General features: G+C 34.6%; 1 protein-coding gene across 1 annotated transcript; it reads left to right on the plus strand.

Annotated features, from left to right (window-relative positions):
* Positions 1–14073: 14073 nt before the first annotated feature.
* Positions 14074–26837, plus strand: LOC102665304 (circumsporozoite protein-like). The gene is made up of 2 exons (XM_006573971.1): positions 14074–14142; positions 26517–26837. The coding sequence occupies exons 1-2, from the start codon at positions 14074–14076 to the stop codon at positions 26835–26837; spliced, it is 390 nt and encodes a 129-aa protein (XP_006574034.1).
* Positions 26838–27602: the final 765 nt, after the last annotated feature.

Raw genomic sequence — 27602 nt, forward strand, 5'->3', positions numbered from 1 at the left:
TAGACTGATGGTACCTAGTGTAAGTCATTTTGCTTTGGCGGAGAGGGATCTCACAATAAAGAAATTGTCTCACAAAGGTGAGGCATTCTCTGTTTGTAAGCTTGCTTTGGTGGAGAGAGATATTGCCATAGTGAGAGCTTTGTAATGGCAACCAAAATAAAAAAATAAAACAAAAAAAATATAAATATGTAGCATCTAAATAACTAGTATTTGAGCTGAGGATTCTACCTATTTTTGTCAAAGTAAATTAACTACTCGCTGAAGCAAAAAAGGGTATGAAATATATTTGGTGAATTGGGTCACATTTGGTCCAATTCAATTTATGTACCCATTTTCGCCAAAGCGAAGTGATGACTCTCGACAACAAAAATGGACATGAGTTCATTAGATTAGATATATCACAATCGCTATGACGAATTGATATTTTGTTGTAGTGAAAATTCAAAAAATGAGGGCAACATAAATGTTTTCCCACTGTTAATCTCTCATTTCCTTTCATTTCTCTCACACAACTCATTCCGCTCAAGATATTTCTTAGAGATGAACCCTAGTCCCTGCTCCATTCTCATAATTTGCTCACTTAAATAACTCATACCCTCACTCCCTCATCACGGTAATACCTTTCATCACTTGTTTGCACTATATTTTACTCTTCATTCACATTTTCATTTAATCACTATCAAGTAAGTTCTCTGTTATTTATTTTGGTTTGTTTTGTTATTTCTTTAATCGGTAAACAATGCATATTTGAGAAATTGCCAAAAACATTTGTACAGAAACTTATGATTACATTGTTTAGATTTAGGTTTTATGATTACCCTAAATATGTAGATAGGTTAGTTTAGGAAGTTCTATAGTTAATGCTTGTACATATTATGTTTTATTTAGTGATTATGCTGAAATGTTTGTGATTGGTTTTGCATAACCCAGTTAGAACTAGTTTTTCCATGTCGAGAATCCCATTTGCTAGTGCGTAATTAGCCAAAAAAATATCATAGACCTGTATGTTAAAAATAAATATGATTAGTGATGCATGTAGGGTAGTTTTTACAGTGTTTTGTTTTGAAGAAGAGAGGATAGAATAAAACTTCATCCCTTTATTCTTTTCCATTGATTATACTATCTATTTCTGCAATAAGTTTGGGGTTGCTATGGAAACCCATGCTTTCACTCTAGCGAATTGAATCATAGAGACCAAGAATTCTCTACGGGTAACTTTTCATCATGGCAAAAATTCATCTTGCCAAGGCGAAAGGACTTCCAAAGATATTCTTTTGTTTCAAGATCTATTCAGCTACAATGAGGTTATCATTTGCCAAAGTGAAATGACCTCCAGAGGCTATCTCAACTACATGGGTCCAAATCTCCATGGCAAATGCACTTCCAGAAGCTTCAATGAGTTTCAGGGCTCAATTTTGCCATGGTGAGACCTACCCATTTGATGCAGAATATGTCATTCTTCCACTCCTCTAGATTTTTTTTTCAATGCTCCTTCTTTGCTAACGAGATAGAAATTGCATATCTTTCTTATGTTGTAATTTGTAGATGGCAAGGACAAAGAGTCAGTCATACAAGGATCCAATTCCCTCTTAGAAGAGGAAGCAACCAGAAGAGGGTACATCTTTAAAACAAGTTTCTAAAGCTTCTAAGCCTTAGCAACCTCAAGTGCAAGATGAACCTGCTAACGACATTGAGAGGTTTTTCAAAAAGTATGTTGAAGCTAGATATTATGCCAATATCAAGAGGAAGATCTACACTAAAAGAGGGATAAAGCACAAAGAAGATGAGTTTCCCGAAGAACGATAAGTTTTTAAGGATAGGATTGAATCGGCTGATAAACATAGGAGTTCACAGTGAACCCCTGGTTAGGGAGTTTTACGTGATCGTTGTACTCAAAGATGATTACACAAAGATGAAAGCTTGGGTGAAGAATCATTTTGTTAAATATGATGCTATCTCTATTAATAGTATGTTGGGTTCAACTTTTAAGTTAAGAAAAGGGAAACAATCTAGTTATGAGGAATGGCTCAATAAAGAGAGGAGCACCCAAAAGGAACAACAGCCAATGATTACTGAGATGGAAGAGGTCTTGTGTCTTCCTAATAGACATTTCAAGTGTGGGGTGATAGTTAAAAAGCTCCACAAAGTAGACATGACTGGCTTGGCTCAGTTTTGGACTACTTTCATCCTGGATAACATTGTTCCTAATTCCCACAAGCCAAATATTCCTATGAAGAGAGCTCAACTCCTCTATGCTATTATCAAGGATCTTTCTATTAACATTGGCCAAATCCTTTCCTACAAGATATTCACAATCTCTAGGAAGAAATGTTCTCCACTTGGCCTTCCATGTCTTATCACTGCTCTTTATGCTAGAAGAGGCATTGACAACACCGGTGATATTGTTGAGCCATACGTGGCTTTGAAACCTAACATGGATACACGCTACATATTAAAAACCTTTTCAAAGATTGGTGACGAATCCTTACCTGTTCAACCTCCTCCTCCTCCTCCTAAGCCTTTGAGCCTCAACGAAAGATTGGAGAAAATACTAGAGGAAATGAATGAGAACCTAGAAGCAAACCATAGATTGAATCTACTCATTTTTTATCATCTGAGGGGTTGAGTTGCTCGTCTTGCCCCCTCCTACCCATTACCATCTCAGGAGGAAATGCTGGCTACCATTGGTTGGCCTACTTTGTAACACCCCAGACGAATCACACTGGAATGAAAGAAATCTAGAGTTTGTGTAGGTATAGAATGGTACCGTTGAGAATGACTTAAAGGAATTAATTGGTACTACCTATAATAACAAGATGCATCTATTTTTCTGTGGCTTATCATTTAAGAACTCCACAATTAAGTGTGTTTGGCTTGGAATAGTTATGGGATGGGTGACCTTCGGGGAAGTTTCCCAAAAAGTGTGTGAGTGAGGACAAAGCACGTTGAAAAGTCTCATGTTGGTTTGTGGGGATAGTCATTGATCCTAGAAGTAGCCGAAGTAGATTGTCGAGGTCAAGGAAAGAGCTTCTTACGGAAGGTTCTGACCAACAAGGATATTGAGTGAAGTATCACCATGTGAAGTGTCGTAGAGTGTGAGCTACTGAGAAGTTGACAATCAGGGGTGATACATATTCTTCCTGGGGACCAGGCTTAAGAAGGCCAAAGGGGTGGTGAGGCAACCCATGGAATTGGAGCTAGAGCTGAAGATGTAGCTAATGATGGGATCAATGTTAGTAATGCTATTGTTAATGATGAAGTTAGAGAAGAGAAAGAGATTTCTCTTGAGGACACTACTGAGGGTGCACCTCAAGAAAACAACAATGAAGAAGAATTTGAAACCACTGAATGATGCTACTTTCTCTTATTCTCTATCTCTCCTTTATCTTTTTTCTCTCTATTCTTTTTTATTCTAAACAATTTAATGTTTTGTTGATTTTGGATAGCTCTCTTTACTTTGGAGATTTACAAGTTTTTTTTTTTTTGGTGTATGTCTTTAGTTTTAGTTTTGCCTTGTTTTTGTTAATAAAATTTGCCACAGTGATTGGTGAATTAGCTAGAGTAAAGAACACTTAATTAAAAAATGAATAAGTGTCCATTTAGTGTAGCAAATCATACACTCATTGTAGTGAATTCACAAAACAAAAATTCATAAAAATATACAAGGTTCGCCTTGGCGAGACCATGTCTCGCCATAGCAAACCTCATTGTCAAAAAATAATAAAATGATAAATTAATTTAAAAAAATTTAAAATGAAATAAAAATAGATAATTGCTAGTCCCTTTGCTTGGTTTGAAATGTTTAAGCACATAACAACACATGATGAATTGATGATTGTGCTAATTCCATAAGGACTTTTGCATGTGTGAACTTGGATGAATTCAATTAATTGGGGAATTTGGATGAGATTGGTTGTGTGGCATTCTTTGATGAAATTCATGAACATACTTATATCTTTTGAGGAGTGAGGTGTGAACCTACACAATGAGTGAATGTGTGCCACCATTATTGTGATTACCATTGATTTTGTTTGATTCTTATGTCTTTAGGATGTCACATAAAGAATGAAAATGATCAAGGCACTTGTTTCTTTTTACTTTAGCCTCTTAGCCAAAAAGCCAACAAAATATATTTGAATTTTAACACTTGAACCATTTTTGAGCCATAAAAACATAAATGTATTTTTCTTTTGAAACCTTTCAATAAAAGTCCAATGAGAAAAACCATTGCTTCCCTCATCCTAGTGATAGGATAGCAATCTTTCAAGAAAAAGTTTTGACATAAGTTTGGGGTGGTTTAACCACATGGAAAGGTTGTCATGGAATTAAAAGTCGCAAGGGTTGAAAAATGGAGAGGCCAAGTTTCTCTAAAAAAATAGAAATAAAAGAAGAAGAAGAAGAAGAAGAAGCAAAAATAAAAGAAAGACAAAGTCTCAAGAGAACAAAACAAAAAGCAAAAGTTAGAAATAAAAGGTCAAAGGGAGAAACTTGGTTGGGAAAAAAATTGGAAAGGATATGTGAGTGCTTATGTCAAAACTTTCACATGTATTTCTCTCCTTGATCCCTAGATGATTTTGATAGCAAACATTTGTTGTAAGGCAAGCCAAGTTACAAGCCTAAAAGACCTTAGTGATTCATGCTTTTATGTGATGTTCTTGACGAAAAATAGGATGACAAAGTTGAGTTGGGGCACTTCAATGTGTTAATGAGTGAAAGTGATAACCTTGGCAATCATGCCTTGAGTGAAACACTTGACTTGTGAGAGACTATAACGCCTTAAAATTTAGATAATTGAAAATAGATGTTTGATGTATTGCTTGCATTATTTGATTGATTTGGATTAGTTGAGGTGTTATGTGAAATTATCTGTGTGAGAATGTTATATTATGTGGAGTTTGTGACATCCTCTACCCCAACATACATATAAATAATAAAAACATATAAAAATGCGGAATTAACTAAAATGATTTTATTCAATTAACATAAAACAGCTCATATGAGTAAAAGGGTCACATTCGCTTTAATATTATCAAATAAAACTTATTAAAAACATATCAGGCTCAGAACAAGACCATCAAAGTTTACAAAAAGAAATTTTGTTAAATCAGTGAGGTAAAATAAAATAAAATAACATCATGCAATTAAAATAAAAACACATCCCCAATGTCACATTCTATCAGAGCATTGTGTCCCAATGTCCTCTAGCACGAGTTTCTCTAAAGTCATCCACCTAGTCATCTGCTCCCACGAACATAAGATTCGAGATCATCACAGGATCCAAACACAAATAGCACACAGGGAGTGAGTTCACATTTAAAAAAGAATACAAATAAATAAAGACGTAATCAAAAAATAAATTATGAAAGTATTTATAATATAGCTCAATTTAATACAATCCACGTCACTTCACCACTTTATCATTTAAAATTCATTTTTCAATCACCAATCACATTACACATGAATCACACACTCGGGTCAAGACATAATAACACTCATCAATTTCATAATAAACAATTAGCAAGCGTTATGCAACAATTATACTAAGACTCAAGTCTATATGCAATGTGGTACCATGTCAGTGAAAAATCACACTTTGGCGCTTAGGAGTACATAACAAGATACACCACACAGTGGATATGTCAGGTCACTCTCACTAAGTAAAATCATAAGGTGACCAGTCAGGGTCACTTTGTTTTGCGAGAATGCTCCAACCATATGGGATCAACATAGGCTTAAAGGTGCACTCAAACCAAGGCCTAGACTCCGAAGAATCCGTTAGGGTCCCACCTTCCTGTTAGAGATAATTTGCATATATTGTTTAGTTGAAAGAATGATACATTAAAGAAGATAGAACAAAACATATTCTTCCGAAATTCTTCTTCACTAGTTATCTTTGAAGGAATTGTGATATAAACATTCAACAAATTTGTTCAAGTGAGAATCTAATAGATCTTTTTAGAAAGTCTTTTTCCATAGAGAACTTTTTAGAATTTTAGTAATTAGTACACAAGATTGAACTTCGTTGTCTTAAAGATAATTATCTACATGACGGAGAGAAGTAAATACATTTTGCATTCTTTTTTCCTTCATCATGATTTTGTCCCATTGAATTTTTCTAACAAGATTTTTAATGAGACACGTAATAATGCATCAAAGGATAATGTACTCTTTTTCCTTTATTAAGTTTTTATTCCATTGGATTTTTTCAGTAAGATTTTAACTGGACACATTCTTAGATAATAGACATTCAAAAAAAAGTGTTATGAATAATATATTTATGATTGTCCATATCTTTTATAATAATTTCATATTTTATTTCTTTTATAACTTTCTAGTTATCTCTTGTAACTATAAATAGACTACTCCTATTAGAAAGAAAATACACAATTATCATTCTCTCTTAACTCTTGTTTTTCCTTACTTTTGTATTTCTCTCTTTACTTTTTTATTTGAGTTATATTTTATTTAAGGAGCACCTGATAGTATTTTAGTTCACAATTGTTCTTGTTTCTATTTTGATCGCCGAATTCTCAATCAAATAAGTCGCGCTACTCTTCCCATATATTATAATTTTGCCAAACCCGTTTAATTTTTTATGTATCTTTTATCAATGGCTAAGATGCAGTGGACTTTCTTTATTTCTTTTATTATGGATTCGTTTACTAGCTAAGACGAAAAGTGGAAGTGCAGGTAATATTTTGAGAAACCATTTTTTTTTTGGTGAAAATATTTTGAGAAACCATTGCACTTTGCTTTATCGTCATATATACATTGTGATGAACCCTAGGAGCTACGGCGTCGATGCTTAAAAGAGTAATTAATTGGAGACTTTGAATTTAATTTTGACATTGCATCAGATTAAAGCAAAATATTAAACATAAATAAAACAAACGCTTTTGGACAAACTTTAAAGAGAATTCTTATCTATAAAGTGATGGCATATTGGAAGTATAAAATTCACGATGATGATCTGTAACGCTACGGAAATTATTCATCCAAGAAAGATTAGACGGTAAACTACACAAATGGGAATATAAAAATCCACCAAATAAGATATTAGGGAGAGGGTTGTCTTTTCACATGGGAAAGTGGTATATACACGTGCTCAACAGAAGAAAAATAAAATAAAAGTTTATGCACATATACAGGCATCGAGAAAAACGTGACCCAATAATTAAATGGTTAGAAAATTTTTAAGTAAAGATATTACATTGAAAAAAATAAAAAATTCTGGCCAGTGGTGGAGTTAACTCTAAAAAGGACGAAAGCTGACGACCCTGTCAAGGACCGCCGTAATCATCTCTGAGACAACAACGCGTCGTTTCCTTTTGCTTGATCGAATTTAAAAAAAAGAAATTATACGGATGTTTAAAAAATAGACGAGTATTCAGCAAAATTGCATTGGTATATGTTATCTAAAAAATTTTCATTGTTATAATAAGAAATCTAACTTATTGAGTAGTTGACTTGTAAATTTTCCAATATATGTCTTGAGTATTTTCTATTTTTACTAATAAAAAAATTACATTGATATAAGATATAAATAGAATTGACATAATCTCTTAACCAAATTTAAACGAAAGTGATATAAATAGAATTGACATAATCTCTTAACCAAATTTAAACGAAAGTTTTGAATTTAAATTTTATAGTCAAAAGTTATAGTTGAGAGAAAATTTTACTAAAATTAATAAATTAATTAATAATAAAAATTAGTTATCAACAAAATTAATGAATGTTGAATACTTATATTATAATCTAATAAAAAAATTAATCCAAAAAAGTCGGTATATGATGAAAAATAAGTACTGATAAAAAAACATAAGAAAAATTTTAAGTTGTTTGTATAAGATCTAAAGTTGAAATTTTGTAATCATTATTATAAAAAAATTAGATTAAATTAGAATAAAAATTAATACGGTTGACTAAACTGTCATACTATAAACTAATTTTTATTTAAAAATTACCCGATTAACTATTAAATATTTTTACTCTTTAAATTAATTACACTTTGACATGAAGTTCTAGCTGAATTTTCTTTAATATGATTTTTACAAGGATTTATATTTTATACCATCATTGTGGTACACATTATAGAAAATGTCCTTAATTAAAAATCAAAATAAAATAGCCAACTCTATAAGGTTCACATGCTATAAATTTTTTATATATAAAAATAATTTAAAAAATTAATGTTGAAATAATTGTTTTAAAAAATAATGTATGAAAATAAAATTTTATTTGAAAATAATTTTTTAAATGTAAATTCACAATAATTATTTCTATTTAAATGCTGAAACATATTTACTTTTAAATGTAAAATTTTAAAATTTATGAGTGCCACATCTAAAGTATATCTTTCATTCCCACATAATTTAAAAGAAAAAATATTCCCACATCTAAAATAGTTGATGCAGAGACATGGACGAACACAAGAGTGGATTAAAGGAGGAGTTGAATTTTTTTTTACATAATTATTTAAATATTTAAAATTTGAATAAATAATTATTTAATAAATAATAAATTAAAAATATTTATTATTATTTTAATGGATAAAATTAAGGATATCATATACTACTAAATTTTTTAAAAAACAAATATTAACTTAAAAACATATTTCTTATATATTTATTAATTTTATTTTTATTTTTTTTCTCATATATACTCAGAATCATAAGGGAGGAGAGACAAGTCTCGTGTTTGCTCCCTAGATCCATCCCTATAATAGAGATATAAACCATGTATACCACAATGTATATTACTTGGTTCGTAATTGGTTGTAAAAAATGGTCAGTAATTGGTGTCGCTTATCGTGGTATAGGTGTGGTATAGGTGGGTTATATCTCCATATCACCTATCAAGTGTAACATCCGTTTCGACATTTACTTGGAAATAAATAAATAAAATACTTAAATTGTTTTTTTTTTTGTTTTTAATGGTTCTGCAAGGACACTCTTAAATATTAATCTACCAAAAAAAAATATTAATCTCCCTATCGTTTCGAAAACGCAATCAGATTAATAAACAGTTTCTTTTTGTTAACATAATGTTTAATGTCTAAAAATAAATAAAAGTTTAATAGTTGTACATTATAAAATTATTTTTTTTCTTAAAAACATCACTTAGTAATTAATATAGGGTCGGCTTGATTACTACCATTGTATCCCAAAAAATAATCAGTAATTTGTAATTCAACAATAAGGTCCAGTTTGGGCTGGTTTTGAGTTTTAAAATTTTTAAAAATAATAATTAATTTTTAGTTTTAGTTTAAAAAAAAATTAAACTAAATTTTAAAATATAATTAGTTTCAAATAAATTTATTTTAAAAGTTTCATATCGTATTAAAATTAATTTAAGATTATTTTTGTGTGGTGATAACGACAATAATGATGGTGATGATGTCAGCAGTAGCGACAACGGTAGAGATATCAGTGGCGATGGCGGTGGTGGAGGTGGAATTGGTGGTGGTAGCAATGACGACGTGGTGGTGGTAGCGGTGTTGGTGGTGACAACAACTGTTAAGTCTGGTTGTGTCCAACTCACATTGGATTGTACCAAATAGTTAAGTTCCTAAGGCTTTGATGTTAATACAATATAAGATTTATGTGTTAACCTTTCATGTTTAAGCTACAGGTTTATCTATCTCTATGAAATACAAGAAGAATGAGGAGAAAGACTTTGAACGATAGCTGAAGTATCAATCATTGGACAATACTGCCTCAGTGTCCTGTCCCAAGAAGATAAGTGTTTTAACTATTGGCTCATAGTCCAAAGGCAATGAAATTGTTACTCAATCCTCAAGAACTAAGAATTATCATAAAAAAGTAATGCCCATGGTTCAGTAAGCAATACTTGTCTTAGCGCACAAGAAGAAAGTTTTGAATTGTCTTGTCTTGACATTCTTTATTCCTTTTGTCCTATGTTATTAACGTTGTATTTGAACTATACACTAAAAGTTGGCTCTACGCACAAAGCGAAACTAGCAAGATGTACTTCTCTGAAGATACATTGCAAAAGATGTTTATGGTCCTCACACTCTCTCTCTGCACTATAACATGCCACGTGTAAAGCACTCAAGTTGTTAGACAACGACTAGCTAGGATCTCTCAATGAATTGAAGCTCTAAAGTTTATATAAAGCTTGAAGATGTTTGTAATGAAGTAGTTGAATCACTAAAGAATCATCTGAGTCAAGACAAACAAAGTGTTGCAACGCTGTCAATTTAGTTGGACGAAAGAAACTTGAGCGAATTGAGTGAACCTTAACTCTGCTAAGTTAGCAAGTTTCCATTGTATTCGAGCTTACTATGCATGTAACGCCCTGGAATTTAGATACTTGAAAATAAATGTTTAATGTATTTCTTGTGTTATCAGATTATTTGATTGATTTGGATGAGTTGAGGTGTTCTTTGAATTAGTTATGTATGATTGCTTGATGTGGATGTTAGGTTATGTGGAATTTGATAAACCTATGTTGAAATTGTGAGATTTCAAGTTTTACCCAAACCTGTTCCGATAAAACCGTGATCTCGGACTCGTTAACAGTTGGATCTCCTTCAAACTTGAAATGTAGATTCGGGACTCAGGTATGCACATTTTGACCATTGGGATTTTCTAGACAACGTTTTTGGATAGCTCGCTTCGCGAGACAAGCATGCTAAGCGCAATTCCTAACTCAAGAGAGAAATTCACTTAATGAGATGAGTGCGCTAAGCGCAATTCCCAACCTGATAGGGAAATTCGCTTAGCGAGACAACATACTAAGCGCAATTCCAAGCCGAGGAGGTAACTCGCTCAACGCGAGAGGTTGCACTTAGCGCCAAAAATGAAGTTTCAATTAGCAAGACAAGCTCGCTAAGCGAGATCTGCAGATTATCAATATGTCCAACAACATAAAATATGCTTTTTAGCTTTCTCTCTCTATCTCTAAACTTTTGCCCAAAAACTTTAACCCATCCTCCTCCACAACCCACGAGCCGCCGTTGTTTTCCACCGGACCACCGCACAGGGAGGAACAATTTAATCGGAGCAGAATCTTCAGAATCCATCTTAAGGATTCGATAGAGAACAAAGTTCTCAACCCTTTCTTTCGTGGTTTGTTTTAGGTAACCTTGATTTCTAAGCCTTCTCCTAGTTAGTTTGAGCCTATCTTTGCATCTCTTGTGACTTGGGTACTGTTACTGGATGTTTTTACACTTCCTTTGTAAAACCATTGAAAATAAGCCACTGTAAAAGTTACCCTTTTCTTATATTGATGTCGTTTTTGTGACCTTCGTTGAACCCCAACCATATTGGTGTGATCAAAATTCCAAAATGATGTCTCTTTGATATAAAAACCAAAAACACCATTTTTTCCCTTTAAAAATTGAATGGGTATTTAACCCAAATGTTGATATTAACCTTGCCCTTGAAATTTATACTAAATTGTCTTCAATTTGGTATATATGACTCTGTGTTTGGACCGATGAACTTGAACGTGAGAGACCTTCCAACACACAAAGAGGAGTCAACAGAGAGATAATGATAGGTGAGGGGAGTTTATTGTAATTTACGACTTTTGATACCATAGTTAGGGTCAGGGAACCCAATTATGGGAATGTATGTCTATCCCTATGCATGCTGGTTTTCAAGAAAACAGTGTTTTCGACTAATGAGATGTGATATATCTGTTATTGATTAATGATATTGTTGTTTTATTAGACTTATGTTGTTTGAAGACCTGGGAAACGTGAATCCCAAGCATGAAATTATATGTATATATGTGGAGTTCAATTACTGATGATATTAATGTTTATGATAATATTGATATGAGATGATGTTGATGTTGATAATGATATTGAGATGAGATGATGTTAATTTCTATGATAATATTGATATGAGATGATGTTGATGTTAATGATGATATTAAGATGAGATCATGTTAATGTTTATGATAATATTGATATGAGATGATGTTGATGATGAAATTGAAATGAGATGACCTTATTGTTGATGATAATATTGATATGAGATGATGTTGATATTGATGATGATATTGAGTTGAAATGATGTTAATTTTGATGATAATGTTGATATGAGATGATATTGATGTTGACGAGGACATTGAGATGAGATGAGATGATGTTGATGTTAAAAATGACATCGAGATAAGATGATATTGATAATGTCATTGTGATGATGTATGATGTGTATGTACACGAGGGGTGTAGTGACCATGATGGATATCCCTGGTGGGGGAAATAGAATGGGTAAAGAGTTTTAAGCATCTCTGGTCAGGGATGACTTAGAATCTTTAATTATCCACGGCCAGTGCATTGATGGTGCCTATGTTTCATACTTCATATTGCATGGAAATAGTATAAACATTGTCAATAAGTACTTGTAGTTTTTCATGATGGAAAATACTTGTACTTGGGGGCATGTCACTCAGTTTGGAACTCCTTTATGACTCAGGTTGGTCACCATGGGCGGGGGGGGGGGGGGGTGCTTGTGCACGATAGGGGGACCCCGACACTTGCTGCCTAGTTTTATTGTGTGTGAGTGTCGTGTGGGCATGCTCAGGCTATTTCCTAACGAATGGTACCACATTGCATTTGAGAGTTGAGGTCAGGGGCACGCATCATACTAAGCATGATTGATTGGAATTATGGAAAAGTTGATGACTAGTTGTTAAGTGTATGTTAAACTGATGGATTATTGAGTATGATTATAATTATTGATATAGTTTCCTTGCTAATTATTGTCAGTTGATGCTTATTGATTTCTTTTATAATAAACTCACCCTTGCAATTTTGTTCCATGTGGTTGGTACATGTGATGATCACGAACCTTCATTTGTGGGAGCAAATGAACAGCAGTATATGATGTAGAAGGAGATTCTTTTGTGGGAGCTGCCAAGCCGACGTGATAATGTTGGGATTATTTAGGGAGGGAGTTGTGTTTTGTTATCAACTCCTCCATAGTTGGTTCATTGATTCTATTTTGAATTGGACATGTAAATCACAGGCTTAGATACATGTATAAATTAAATTACTTTTTGTCATATGGATGATGTATGATGGTTATTATCTGTGTGTGTGTGTAAATACTTATTTAAGTATTTTGCACGTTGTTTCATAAATGTATATTAGAAAAAATTTACTCTCGTTTTCATAATCAAATTAATGGAGTTTTCATTACATTAGTGGTATTAGTGCAGGTTGAACCTTTTGGCCAGTGAGTTATGAGTCTGTTATGTTTCTTTGTGCATTCTATGGTTGCCTTGTTGAATGTGTGACGTTTGAGTACCTGATTGTTTCATAGTTACTTTGGTCGTTTGTGTACTTACTCACCTTGTTGTGTTTTCGTGGATTATAGAGATTTATCAGTGTGTTCATAACATGTTTGTATCTCTGATGTTTGTTATACCATGAGTTTCAATGCCTTGTCATGAGTTATCAGACTGATCATCTATATAATTTGTGAAGTGCAATGGGACACTATGACAAACGGTCAAGAATACAAAAGATGGAAAATGAGTGTTAATGTCTCGAGAGAGAACTATTTTAGAGGAGTAATTTCTCGAGGCATCAACTTTCAAGAGTAACTTAAGTAGGGACTTGAGATAGATGTGATATCATCTTGTTCTTTTTCTTGTGTGTATTCCTTCCATGTTCTCACTTCCTGGTGTGCATAAGAAGTGATGGCGGGACAAAATTATCATGTGATAGTTGATGCTCTCCAAGCCTTAGCCCAGGCTATGGAAAATTAAAATAAGGGAGAAGCTGCTGGAGTTGTTAAGTATCAAAGGTTGGATCGCTTCCAATGAAACAATCCACCTATTTTCAATGGAGGATACAACTCTGACAATGCTCAAAATTGGATACATGAGATTAAGAAAATCTTCCGAGTGATGGCGTGTTAGGAGGAGTAGAAGGTTGCTTTTGGTACATACATCCTAGTAGAAGAAGCTAAGTATTGATGGGAGAACACTCCCCAATGCTTGGAAGCTGAAGGTCAAGTTGTGACCTAAGAAACCTTCAAGAGGGTATTTCTAGATAAATACTTTCTTGAAAATGTTAGGAACAAGAAGAAGATGGAGTTCCTAGAGCTCAAGCAGGGGAACATGATTGTGCCTGAATATGCAACCAAGTTTGAGGAGCTGGTGAGATACTTTCTTCATTATCAAGGAAGAGATGGTGAAAGTTCAAAATCTCTGAAGTTTCTGAACAGCTTGTGACATGAGGTGAAGCAAGCTGTGAACTATCAAGGTGTCTATCAGTTTCCACTATTGGTGAACATGTGTCGGATTTGGGATGAGGACTCCTAAGACAGGGTGGCCTATTATCGGAGTACGAGCCCAATGAAGAATAAAAAGAATGAATCTCAAAATCGGGGAAAACCATACCTAACCCCTCCTAAGCAACATGGTAATAGCCCCAACAATCAGAGGACTGGTGCTATGGGGTTTACTAGTGGTAATGATAGCAAACCCACTACTTTCTCAATCCTAATCATTTGTTTTAAGTGTGGTAAGCCAAACTACATCTCCTCAAATTGTGTCGATAAAGACATGAAATGCTTCAACTGTAGGCAAAAGGGACATATTTAGAGAGATTGTCCTTATCCCAAGAAGGAGCAGAATGGTGGGGGTCTGAATGACTAAGCTGGACATTCGAAGGCCATGAGAAGAGTCTTTACTGTAGAAACAAGCTTCATGATGATGAATCAAGTTGATTCAAGTAGTTTTGATAATGACAAAGATGGTGACAAAAAGCCCAAAGAATGATTTCAAGATTGAGTCAACAAGTTCAAAATCAAGTTTAATTTCAAGTTTCATGAGAAGAAATCAAGAAGATTCAAGAATCAAGAGAAGTTTGATTTCAAGATTCAAGAGAAGATGAATTAAAGATTCAAGAAAATAAATCAAGAAGACTTCACAAGGGAAGTATTGAAAAGATTTTTCAAAAAACAAACATAGCTCAATTTTGTTTTTCAAAATAGTTTTTCTCAAAATTTTCTAAGTTACTAGAGTTTTTACTCTCTGGTAATCGATTACCAGTTTCCTATAATCGATTACCAGTGGCAAAGTTTGATTTCAAAAAGTTTTTAACCGAATTTGCAACATTCCAATTGATTTCAAAATGGTGTAATCGATTACAATATATTGGTAATCGATTACCAGTGTATTTGAACGTTGAAATTCAAATTCAATTGTGAAGAGTCACATCTTTTCATAAAATGCTTTGTGTAATCGATTACATGGTTTTGGTAATCGATTACCAGTGACAAGTTTTGAATAAAAATCAAAAGATGTAACTCTTCCAATGGTTTTCAGATTTTTCTAAAGGTTATAACTTTTCCAATGGTTTTCTTGACTAGACATGAAGAGTCTATAAAAGCAAGACCTTGACTTGGATTTCAACAACTTTGACAAACTTTTCACATACCTTTAAACATCTTTTTGAACTTCTTCTTCGTCTTCTTCCTTTGCCAAAAACTTTCTAAGTTTTCTGGTTTCCAAACCTTGTTCTTTCACAGAAAACAAAAGTGTGCTATATCTTTTCATTCTCTTCTTCCTTTGCCAAAAAGAATTCGACAAGGACTAATCGCCTGAATTCTTTTTGTGTCTCTCTTCTCCCTTCTCCAAAAGAACGAAGGACTAACCGCCTGAATTCTTTTGTGTCTCTCTTCTCCCTTTGCCAAAAAGAATTTTCCAAGGACTAACCGCCTGAATTCTTTTTGTGTCTCTCTTCTCCCTTATCCAAAAGAACAAAGGACTAACCGCCTGAATTCTTTTGTGTCTCCCTTCTCCCTTGTCAAAGAATTCAAAACGACACAGTCTGAGAATTCTTTTGATTCTTCCCTTTCCCTTAAACAAAAGATTTCAAAGGACTAACCGCCTGAGATATCTTTTGTTTCCCCTTCACAAAGTTTCAAAGGACTAACCGCCTGAGAACTTTGTCTTAACACATTGGAGGGTGCATCCTTTGTGCTACAAGTAGAGGGTACATCTACTTGGGTTGTTGTAACTAAGAACAAGAGAGGGTACATCTCTTGTGGATCAGTTCAAGTGGAGGGTACATCCACTTGGTTGTTCAAAGAGAACAAGGGAGGGTACATCCCTTGTGGATCTTTGCTTGTAAAGGATTTTACAGGGTTGAAAAGAAATCCCAAGGACCGTAGGTCGCTTGGGGACTGGATGTAGGCACGTGTTGTTGCCGAACCAGTATAAAACTCTTGTGTTTGTCTTCTTCTTCCCTACACTCTTTAATTTCCGTTATGCACTTTAATTATCGCTTTTACTTTTGGTTAAGTTTCTATTTCTGTTCTTTACTTTCTTAACATTATAGTAAAAGCCAAATTGAATCTAGTAACATTAAGAAGGATAGATTTTTAATTAGTAAAGGTTCATTAATAATTAATTCAACTCCCCCCCCCCTTCGTAATTATTCCGAGGCCACTTGATCCTACATTTACTCTTAACGATGTTGAGGCTTCAAAATCCAAAGATTTAATTGAAGGTAAATGTTTCATAAGTGAGATTCCCTTACTTGTGCTATTCGATTCCGGTGCGACCCATTCATTTATATCTTGTTCGTGTGTGGAGAATCTTAAGCTTTTTGTGTCTTCTTTGAATAATGATCTTGTGATAGAGACCCCAACTAGTGGTTTCATGTTAACTTCTGATGTGTGTTTTAATTGTCCTGTAGAAATTTCTAGTAGAACATTCTTGATTGATTTGATTTGTTTACCTTTAAGCCAAATTGTTTCTATTTTGGGTATGGACTAGCTATCTTCCAACCATGTCTCATTAAACTGTTTTGATAAAACTGTGGTGTTTGATGATTCTTAAGTGAGTAAGGATAGGATGTTTATCTTTGGCAACCAAGTCATAACATCTTCGAAAGAATATGCCCAAGTATACATGATCATGTCTAACCTGGAAGTAGAAACCAAGGTTTCCATGGGTGACCTCCTTGTGGTCAGAGAGTTTCCTGAGGATGTATTCGGTTTACCACCTGAGAGAGAGATAGAGTTTTCCAAAGACTTGGTACCCGATGCTAGACCCATATCCATAGCCCCTTATAAGATGTCTCCTATAGAGTTAGCCAAGCTTAAGAAATAGATAGAGAATTGTTGGATAAGCAGTTTGTGAGACCCAGTGTGTCTCCATGATGAGCACTAGTGTTGTTAGTGAAGAAGAAAGATGGGACCATGAGGTTATGTGTAGACTACTTCCAATTGAATAAGGTGACGATCAAGAATAAGTATCCTTTGCCTAGAATAAATGACCTTATGGACTAGCTGGTAGGAGCTTGTGTGTTTAGCAAGATAGACCTTAGGTCAGGCTACCATCAGATCCGAGTGAAGTCTGAGGATATTCCAAAGACTGTTTTTAGGACCCGTTATGGTCACTAAAAGTATCTAGTCATGCCTTTTGGTGTGACTAATGCCCCTGTGGTGTTTATGGATTATATGAACCGAATCTTTCACCCCTACCTTGATAGTTTTGTGGTAGTATTCATAAATGATATTTTGGTGTACTCGAAGACTAGAGAGGAACATAAGGAGCACTTGAGGATTGTGCTATAAACTCTTAGGGACCGACAACTTTATGTGAAGTTGTCCAAGTGTGAGTTTTGGTTAGAGAAAGTTAGTTTCTTAGGGCATGTGATATCTCAAGGTGGTATAGTTGTAGACCCCTCTAAGATAGAAGTTGTCCTTGAATAGGAGAGTCCTAAGTCTATTTTTGAGATTACAAGTTTTATGGGTTTAGCGAGATATTACCGGAGATTCATAGAAGGTTTCTCCAAGTTAGACTTACCTTTGACCAAGATAACTCGCAATAGTCAAGCTTTTGTGTGGGATGCCCAGTGTGAGCATAGTTTCCAAACCCTTTAGGAGAAGTTGATGACTGCGCCCATGTTAGTTTTGCCTAACCCAAGAGAACCCTTTGAGGTGTATTATGATGCATAAAAGATGGATTTAGGAGGAGTGTTGATGCAGAATGGCCAGGTAGTGGCCTATGCTTCTAGGAAACTCAAGACTCATGAGAGGATTTATCCCACCCATGATCTGGAGTTAGCTAATGTAGTTTTTCCCATAAGATGTGGAGGCATTACCTGTCTGGCAAGTTTGAAGTGTTTAGTGATCATAAGAGCCTTAAGTACCTATTTAGCTCGAAAGAGTTGAACATGCATCAGAGGGTATGGTTAGAGTTTCTTAAGGATTATGATTTTGATCTTAGCTATGATCCTAGCAAAGCCAATGTAGTGGCTGATGCCTTGAGTTGGAAATCCCTACATATATCTACCATGATGGTTAGAGAGCTGGATCTCCTAGAACAGTTTTGAGACCTTAGCCTTGCGTGTGAGATTACCCCTAACAGTGTGAGACTGGGAGCTTTGAAGATTACTAGTTAGTTGTTAGGAGAGATCAGAGAGGGCCAAAAGTCTAATCCTTTTCTGAAAACTCAGTTAGAAGCCATAATGTCAGGGAGAGATAGTAGTTTCAATGTGGGATCGAATGGATTCTTGCGATTTCAAGATAGAATGTGTGTCCCCAATGTGCCCGAGCTTAAGAAGATGATCTTAGAGGAAGAAAATAGGAGAAACCTGAGCATCCACCCTGGTGCTACCAAGATAGAATGTGTGTCCCCAATGTGCTCAAGTTTAGTCTGTGCCATCTAGCATAGTGTCTGATAGAGATCCTGGATTTGCCTTTAGATTTTGGGAAAGTCTAAACAAAGCGTTGGGAACCAAGCTTAGGCTAAGTTAAGTTCAACTTACCACCCTCAGATTGATGGCCAGACTAAACACTCCATTCAGTCGCTGAAGGATCTTTTGAGGGCATGTGTCTTAGAACAAAAGGGAAGTTGGGAGAGTTTTCTGCCATTGATAGAGTTTAGCTATAACAATAGTTTTCATTCTACCATTGGAATGGCTCCCTATTAAGCCCTGTATGATAGAAGATGTAGGACACTCCTGTGTTGGCTAGAACCTGGAGACAACCTCACCTTAGGACCTAAAGTGGTACAACAAACCACTAAGAAGGTCAAGTTAATCCAAGAGAGGATAAGGACTACTCAGAGTAGGCAGAAGAGTTATCAGGACAAGAGGAGGAAAGACCTGAAATTCGAGGTTGGTGATCATGTATTCTTGGGAGTCACTTCGTGGACTGGGGTTGGTCAAGCTTTGAAATCCTGAAAACTCATACCTCGTTTTATCGGTCCTTTCCAAATTCTGAAAAGAGTTGGTCCTATGGCATACCAAATTGCATTACCCCTGTCTTTTTCTAACCTCAAAAATGTCTTTCATGTGTCTCAACTTTGTAAATATATCCATGATCCATCTCATGTGGTCAAATTGGATGACATTCAAGTGAAGGAGAACTTGACGTATGAAACATTGCCTTTGAGGATCAAGGATAAACGAACAAAGCACTTAAGAGGGAAAAAGATTTTGTTGGTCAAGGTGATCTGAAGAGGTGCATTCGAAGAGGACGCAATGTGGGAACTAGAGAGTCAAATGCGAGAATCCTATACATCCTTGTTTAAGTCAGGTAAATTTCGGGGACGAAATTTCAAAAAGGGTGGGAGAGTTGTAACGCCCAAAAATTTTGATAACTAAAAATCAATGTTTAATGTATTTCTTGTGTTATTTAATTATTTGATTGATTTTGATGAGTTGAGGTGTTGTGTGAATTAGCTATGTGTGATTGCTTGATGTGGATGTTAGCTTATGTAGAGTTTGATTGACCTATGTCGAAATTGTGAGATTTCAAGTTTTACCCAAACTTGTTCCGATAAAACCACGATCACAGACTCGTTAACCGTTGGATCGCCTTTAAACTTGAGATGTAGGTTCATGACTCACGTCCACACATTTTGACTGTTGGGATTATCTAGATACCATTTTTGGACAGTTTTCCTAGCGAGACTGTAACCACCTGACTCTCACTTAGGAAAATTAGGCAGCAAGTGTCGAGGTCAACCTGCGATGCACAGGCAACTCCTCCCTCCCCCCCTCCCCCCATGGTGATCAAACTGAGTCTCATGGGAGTTCCAAACCGAGTGACATGCCCCCAAGTACAAGTATTCCCCCTCATAAGAAACTACAAGTACTTATTGACAAAGTTTATACTATTTCTATGCAATATGAAGTATGAAACATGGGCACCATCAATGCACTGACCATGGATAATTAAAGATTCTAAGCCATCCCCCTCCAGAGATAATTAAAACTCTTTAACCACTCTATTTCCCCCACCAGGGATATCCATCATGACCACAACACCACCCATGTACATACAGAGCATACATCATCATAATGACATTTTCAACTTTAACATCTTATCTCAATGTCATTATCAACATCAATGTCATCTCATCATCTTACTATCATTCTCAACATCAACATCATCTCATCTCAATGACATTATCAACATCAACATTATCATCTCATATCAACATAATAATCAATAGCAACATTATCTATTATCAATATCATCTTCAATAACAACATCATTCTCTATCAACGTTATCATAAACATCAACATCACCTCATATAAATTAATATCATCAATAACAATATCATCAGTAGATCACATTCTACATATACATACATATATAGTTCATGCCTGAGATTCACACTCCCCAGGTCTTCAGACAACATAAGTCTAATAAAAATAATAATGTCATCTATCAATAACAGACATATCGCATCCCATTAGTTGAAAACATTATTTTTCTTGAAAACCAGTATACACAGGGATAAACATGCATTCCTATAATTGGGTTCCTTGACCCCAATTATGGTATCAAAACCATAAAATTATAATAAACTCCCCTCACCTATCATGAGCTCTCCGTCAGCTCCTCTCTATGTCGCTCAGAGACCTTTCTCATTCACGTTTGTCAGTCCAAACACAAGTTTCTATATACCAAATCGAAAGGAATTTCATATAGATTTAAAAAAAATAAGGTTAACAATAACATTCGGGGTCAATTACCTCTATCAAAACAAAATGGGCTAAGGGATGTTTCGAGTTCTATTACAAGGAAATGTCATTTTGAAATTCTAACCATGCCAATGTGATCGAGGTTTAGCGAAGATCACAAAAATAACATCAATTTTATAAAAATATAACTTTTACAACGTCTCATTTTCAAGGTTTTTTCAAAGGAAGTGTAAAAATACCCTATTACGATACCAAAAACACAAGACACTAAGAAAAGCTCAAACTAACCTGGAGAAAGATATAGAAGTCAAGATTACCTCAGAGAAACTACGAAAAAAAAGATTGATGTTAGAGATAGGGGGATCAACATGATGAACAACCTAAAGGCTAAAGCTTCAAGCTCATGGAAAAACTTAAAGAAGTTTTGAAGAAGGTTTGGCTTTTACATGCCTAACTCCCTTGAGCGGTATTTGTATTGGTTGTTATCTTGGTTGTTGCATCTTAGTACATATGATATTTGCATTGCATCATGCATCATCAAGGTTAGTGTGAAGAAAAGTTTCTAAGTTAGAAAAGTTTCTTCAAGAGGCAAAACTCTCTATTTTAATCAATTACAGGGTTGTCGTAATTGATTACAACAAACTGTCTGAAGCTTGAAGAGTTAAGTCTCGTATCAAATTAATTGATTACTGTAGTGTCATAATCGATTGCACTATTGTTTGAGACAATGACTGATTTATTCAAGAGTCTCTGCTTTAATCGATTACCAAGTGGATTAATTGATTACTTCTCTCTCGTTTAGTTGTTCAGAAGTGAACAAGAATACTTTAATCGATTACTTAGAGCATCTAATTGATTCCATTGTTCTTGAGTTATTTCCATATGTTAGGAAGAAAACTTTAATTGTTTACTTAGATAATCTAATCGATTACTTCATTGAATTAATCGATTACTTTGTAGATTTAATTTATTACAGGCGATTATAATTTTTTTCTCTATAAATAACCAACTTATGTTCACTCACATACACATCAACATAACAACACATCTCAAAAATAACATCTTAGCCTCTGAATTAGCAAGATCTCGTGTTGTCATTAGTGAATAAGAGCAGAGAAGAAAAGAGCTTTATAGTAACTCACAACTTCTTAATCGTTTGGTTATGAAGATCTTTTCTTGGAAGTGAGTTGTGTCTTTTGAGTTGAAGAATATCACCTCCTCAATCCAGTAAGGTTTTTGTGGAAAGATTGGTCAGGTTGTATATCTCTTACTCGGTTTTTTTTTGTGTATGGTGTTACTTGATCTTTTTGGTTATGCATGAATCACTTAAAGCATGCTAGAATAGGGTTTTCTAGTTTGGGCTAAGAGTAGAGTTCTCTTAGGCTTATACAAAGGACCCTAGTGTTGGATGCCTTAGTCTCTTTTTTTGGGGTGGGAATTGTGGATTGGTTGTGATTGCTTGTAAGGATTCTTGATACATAGTGAAAATCTAATTCTGGTTTTGGATTAGATAACTGGATTAGCTTCTCTAGTAATAGAGAATGAACCAGTATAAAAAAATTGTGTCTTTCTTCTCTTGTTCTAACCTTTTTCTCTCATTCAAGTATTAATAAAAAAATTTCATAAAGATTCAAGTTTTATATTTGTGAAAGAAAGGATGTTAATGAAGGATCATGTTTAAGGAAGGCTTGATTAAATATTGATTACATTCTATTCATATATGTGTTTGTGATACGATTCATACAAAAGTTTTTTTGTAACTGTTTTTTAAAAGATACATTTTTTTCAATTGAGAGCTTGTTCTCCACCAAATCCTTGAGATGGATTCTGAGGATTCCACTCCGTTTAAAACATTTCTCTCCATATGGTGGTTCAACAGCAAGTAACAACAGCTCGTGACGGCCACCGGTGGTCGTGGGTGGTGGAGGAGGATTTTATAGGGTGGTTTGGTGGAGTTTTGAGAGGGAGGTGTGAAAATCGTGTTTTCATGCTGAATAATGTATTTATAATCTGCAGATCTAGCTTTGCAAGCTTGTCTTGCTAAGTGGGAATTCACTTTTGGCGCTAAGTGCGAATTCCTCTCGGGTTGGTATTGCGCTTAGCGAACTTCTCGCACTAAGTGAGATGTAAAAAGTTTTTATTTTTCAAATCCCAACTGTCAAAATGTGAAGACCTGGGTTATGAACCTACATTCCAAATTTGAAGTCGATCCAACGGTTAATGAATCCGGGATCATGGTTTTACCGGAACATGTTCAGGTAAAACTTGAAATCTCATAATTTCAACTTAAGTTAATAAAAGTCCACATAACTTAACATCCATATCAAGAAAATCACACATGGCTAATTCACACAATACTTCAACTCATCCAAGTCAATCACATAATCAAATAACACGAGAAATACATTTAAACATTGATTTATAGTTAGCAAAATTTCAGGGCGTTACAGAGACAAGCGTGCTTAGCGCAATTCCCAACCTGAGAGGAAAATTTGCTTAGTGAGATGAGCGTGCTAAGCACAATTCCTAACCCAATAGAGAAATTTGCTTAGTGAGACAAGTGCGCTAAGCGCAATTCCCAACCCGACAGGGAAATTTGCTTAGTGAGACAAGTGCGCTAAGCGCAATTCCCAACCCGAGAGGGAAATTTGCTTAGTGAGACAGTGCGCTATGCGTAATTCCCAATTGAGGAGGTAACTCACTCAGCGCCAAAAGTGAAGTTTCTCTTAGCGAGACGAGTTCGCTAAGTGAGATCTAGAGATTATAAATACATCCAAAAGCGTAAAAATAATCATTTTAGCTTTCTCTCTCTCTCTAAACTTCCACCTAAAAACCCTAACCCCTCCTCCACCACCACCCACGACCACGGGTGGTCGTCACGAGCTGTCGTTGCTTGCCGCCGGACCACCGTACAGAGAGAAACACTTTAATTAGAGCAGAATCTTCAAAATCCATCTCAAGGATTCAGTAGAGAATAGAGCTTTGAACCTTTTCTTTCGTGTTTTCTTATGTTACCTTGATTTTTAAGCCTTCTCCTAGTTAGTTTGAGTCTATCTTTGCATCTCTTGTGACTTGGGTACCATTAGTTGATGTTTTTACACTTCCTTTGAAAAACCCTTGAAAATGAGACGTTGTATAAGTCACCACTTTCTTATATTGATGTCGTTTTTGTGACCTTCATTGAACCCTGACCATATTGGTGTGATCAGAATTCCAAAATGACGTCTCTTTGATGTAGAAACCAAAAACACCATTTTTGTCCATTTTAAAACTAAATGGGTATTTGAACCAAATGTTGATATTAACTTTGCCCTTGAAATTTATACTAAATTGTCTTTGATTTGGTATATAGGACTCTACATTTGGACTGACAAACTTGAACGTGAGAGACCTTCGAATGACGCAGAGAGGAGTCGACAGAGAGACAACGATAGATGAGGGGAGTTTATTATAATTTACGGCTTTTGATACCATGGTTGGAGTTAGGGAACCCAATTATGAGAATGTATGTTTGTCCTTGTGCATGGTGGTTTTCAAGAAAAACAATGTTTTCGACTAATAAGATGCGATATATTTGTTACTGATGAATGATATTGTTGTTTTATTAGAATTATGTTGTCTGATGACCCAGGGAACGTAAATCCCATGCATGAAATTATATGTATATATGTGGAATGCAATTACTGATGATGTTAATGTTTATGATAATATTGTTATCAAATGATGTTGATGTTGATGACGATATTGAGATGAGATGATGTTAATGTCTATGATAATATTGATATGAGATGATGTTGATATTGATAATGTTATTGAGTTGAAATGATGTTAATGTTGATGATAATGGTTATATGAGAGGATGTTGATGTTGACGAGGACATTGAGATGAGATGATGTTGATGTTGATAACAATATTGAGATAAGATGATGTTGATGATGTCATTGTGATTATGTATGTTGTGTATGTACATGGGGTGTGCAGTGACAATGATAGATATCCCTGGTGGGGGAAATAGAGTGGTTAAAGAGTTTTAAGCATCTCTGGTGGGGGATGACTAAAATCCTTAATTATCCACGGTTAGTGCATTGATGGTGCTCATGTTTCATACTTCATATTGCATGAAAATAGTATAAACTTTGTCACTTAGTACTAGTTTTTCATTACAGAAAATACTTGTACTTGGGGGCATGTCACATGGTTTGGAACTCCCTTGTGACTCAGGCTGATCATGTTTTCCTAAGTAAGAGTGTCATGTGGACACACTTAGGCTATTTCCTAACGAATGATACCATATTGTGTTTGAGAGTTGAGGTCAAGTGCATGCATCATACTAAACATGATTGATTGGAATTATGGAAAAATTAATGACTAATTGTTAAGTGTATATTGAACTGATGGATTATTGAGTATGATTATGATTATTGATATAGTTTCCTTGCTAATTATTGTCATCTGATGCTTGTTGATTTCTTTTATAATAAACTCTTTATTGCAATTTTGTACAGTGTGGTTGATACATGTGATGATCACGAACCTTTGTTCGTGGGAGCAGATGAACAACGGTAGATGATATGGAGGGAGATTCTTTTGTGGGAGCCGCTAAGATGACGTGATGACATTAGAATTATTTTAGGAGGGAGTTATGTTTTGTTATCAACTCCTCTACAGTTGGTTCCTTGATTCTATTTTGAATTGGACATGTAAATCACATGCTTAAATATATGTATAAATTAAATTACTTTCTGTCATGTGGATGATGTATGATGATTATTATATATAAGTACTTATTTAAGTTTTTTTGTGTGTTGTTTGATGAATGAATATCACAAAAAATTTACTCTCGTTTTCATAATCAAATTAATGAAGTTTTTATTTAAAAATTGAAATTTACGCGTTTTAGAGTAGCGATATCGTAGCGTCAAGGCGGGTCTTTATAGTGTAAACATTCTTTGAGTGATTAGAATTCATATTCTATCAAACATTTATTATTTGTGAAAGCCATAAGTGGCTTCGTGAGAAAAAAAAATACTTGGGTCTTAATCTTAGGGGGAGATTAGGGGTAGTGCCAGAAGTGACCTAGAGAGTACTTGTTGCAGCTAAAAGTGACATAGAAAATACATGGTTGCAATCAAAGTTTTGATTAATGGAACTCTTCAAGCTTTGAAGAAGAATTAGATGTAACCCAAGAGTTGGGGTGAACCAAAAAACTGTGTTTTCTTTACTGCTTCCATATAACTAGTTCCTTTCTTGAGTTTACTTTTACACTATTGTGTCCATGCTTTGTGAAATGGTTTCTAAACACAAAGTGATTTTGAACCCCTTGGACAAAACCCATCCTCCATTGATATTTGTTTGAGAAAAGCTTTCAAAGTTTTCAAAAGACAAAGTTTTCAAAAGACAAAGTTTTTATCCATCACACTATTCAACCCACTATCCTTCTAGGGTGTTTCAGGTACTTCAACAATGACCTTGGTGGTGGTGGTGGCGTCGAGGGTGGTATTAGTGGTGGTGGTAGCAATCAGTGGTGTCAGTGGCGATGATAGTGCAATGACAGTTGTGGGTGGTGGTGGTGGTAGTATGGTGGTGGTGATGACAGTGACGAAGATAGTATTATTGGTAATGGTGGTGGTGGTGACAATGACGATGGCGATGGCATTGATGGTGCTAATAGTGGTAGTAATGCCGGTGATGATGGTGATGGCGATGGTAACGATGGTGGTAGTGATAGTGGTGGTGGTGGTGATAATGATAGTGGCAATGGTGATGGAATTGATGGTGGCAGTGGTAGAAGTGTTGGTGGTGATGGTGATGTCGGTGGTGATGATGGTGGCAATGACAATGGTGATGATGGTAGCAGTGTTGGTGGTAGCAATGTTGGTGGTTACAACCAATTATGACAGTGACAACGATAGTGGTGGCGATGGTGTTGGTGGTGTGGTGGTGGTGGTGAAAACAAAAAATTTCATTGTCAAATATAGGAAATGTGTATTTTTAAACTAAAAACCAAATTCATAAAACCTTTTTTTTGTTTTTGAAAATAAATGTAAAAGTGTTTTTAAAATAATTTAAAAACTATTTCAACTTCATTTTTTCCAAACACGTATTATTTTGAAAATAGCATTTCAAAATAAAAAATAAAAAAAACTCGCAATCACCCCAAGCGGATCCTAAAAGTATTGTTTTTAATTTTTACTATTATAGTGGTTGAATAGATATATGATTTAGTTAAATATCTATTTGATAATTTTTTATTAAAAAAATTATATTATAAATTAAATCATGAAATTTATTAAAATGTGTTTTGGGTGCATTTATTAAAATAAATTTAATATAACATATAAAGTAACAAATTATTTATAGAAATTCAAATAAATTTCATAAATATTCTTCTAAACATGTTCAATTGGCTTCACCATACTGACATTGATTCGAGAATGAGATTTGTTTTTTCTATTTTATTAAAACTATGATTTGAAAATTAAAAATAGAGTCCTATTTCAAAACTACGCAGATAAAAATTTTGTCATTTCAAGGAAGAATAACCTTTTATTGAAGAAGAGGGAAACAAGTTTTATAATTTTTATTTTTATTTAATAGCATTTTATTTTTTATTTTATTAAATTTCAAAGTTAGAAAAGAAAACTATTTATTAGACTTTTTCT

The sequence above is a fragment of the Glycine max genome, chromosome 1 (assembly GCF_000004515.6).
Source record: "Glycine max cultivar Williams 82 chromosome 1, Glycine_max_v4.0, whole genome shotgun sequence".
NCBI classification, from domain to species: Eukaryota; Viridiplantae; Streptophyta; class Magnoliopsida; order Fabales; family Fabaceae; genus Glycine; species Glycine max.

Excerpts from the sequence above, each read along its gene's own strand:
- LOC102665304 (XM_006573971.1), top strand. The coding sequence starts at position 14,074 with ATGGAGTTCCTAGAGCTCAAGCAGGGGAACATGATTGTGCCTGAATAT. Across the intron at positions 14,143-26,516 it reads CAACCAAGTTTGAGGAGCTG|TATGGTGGTGGTGATGACAG; the intron begins GTGAGATACTTT and ends TGGTGGTGGTAG.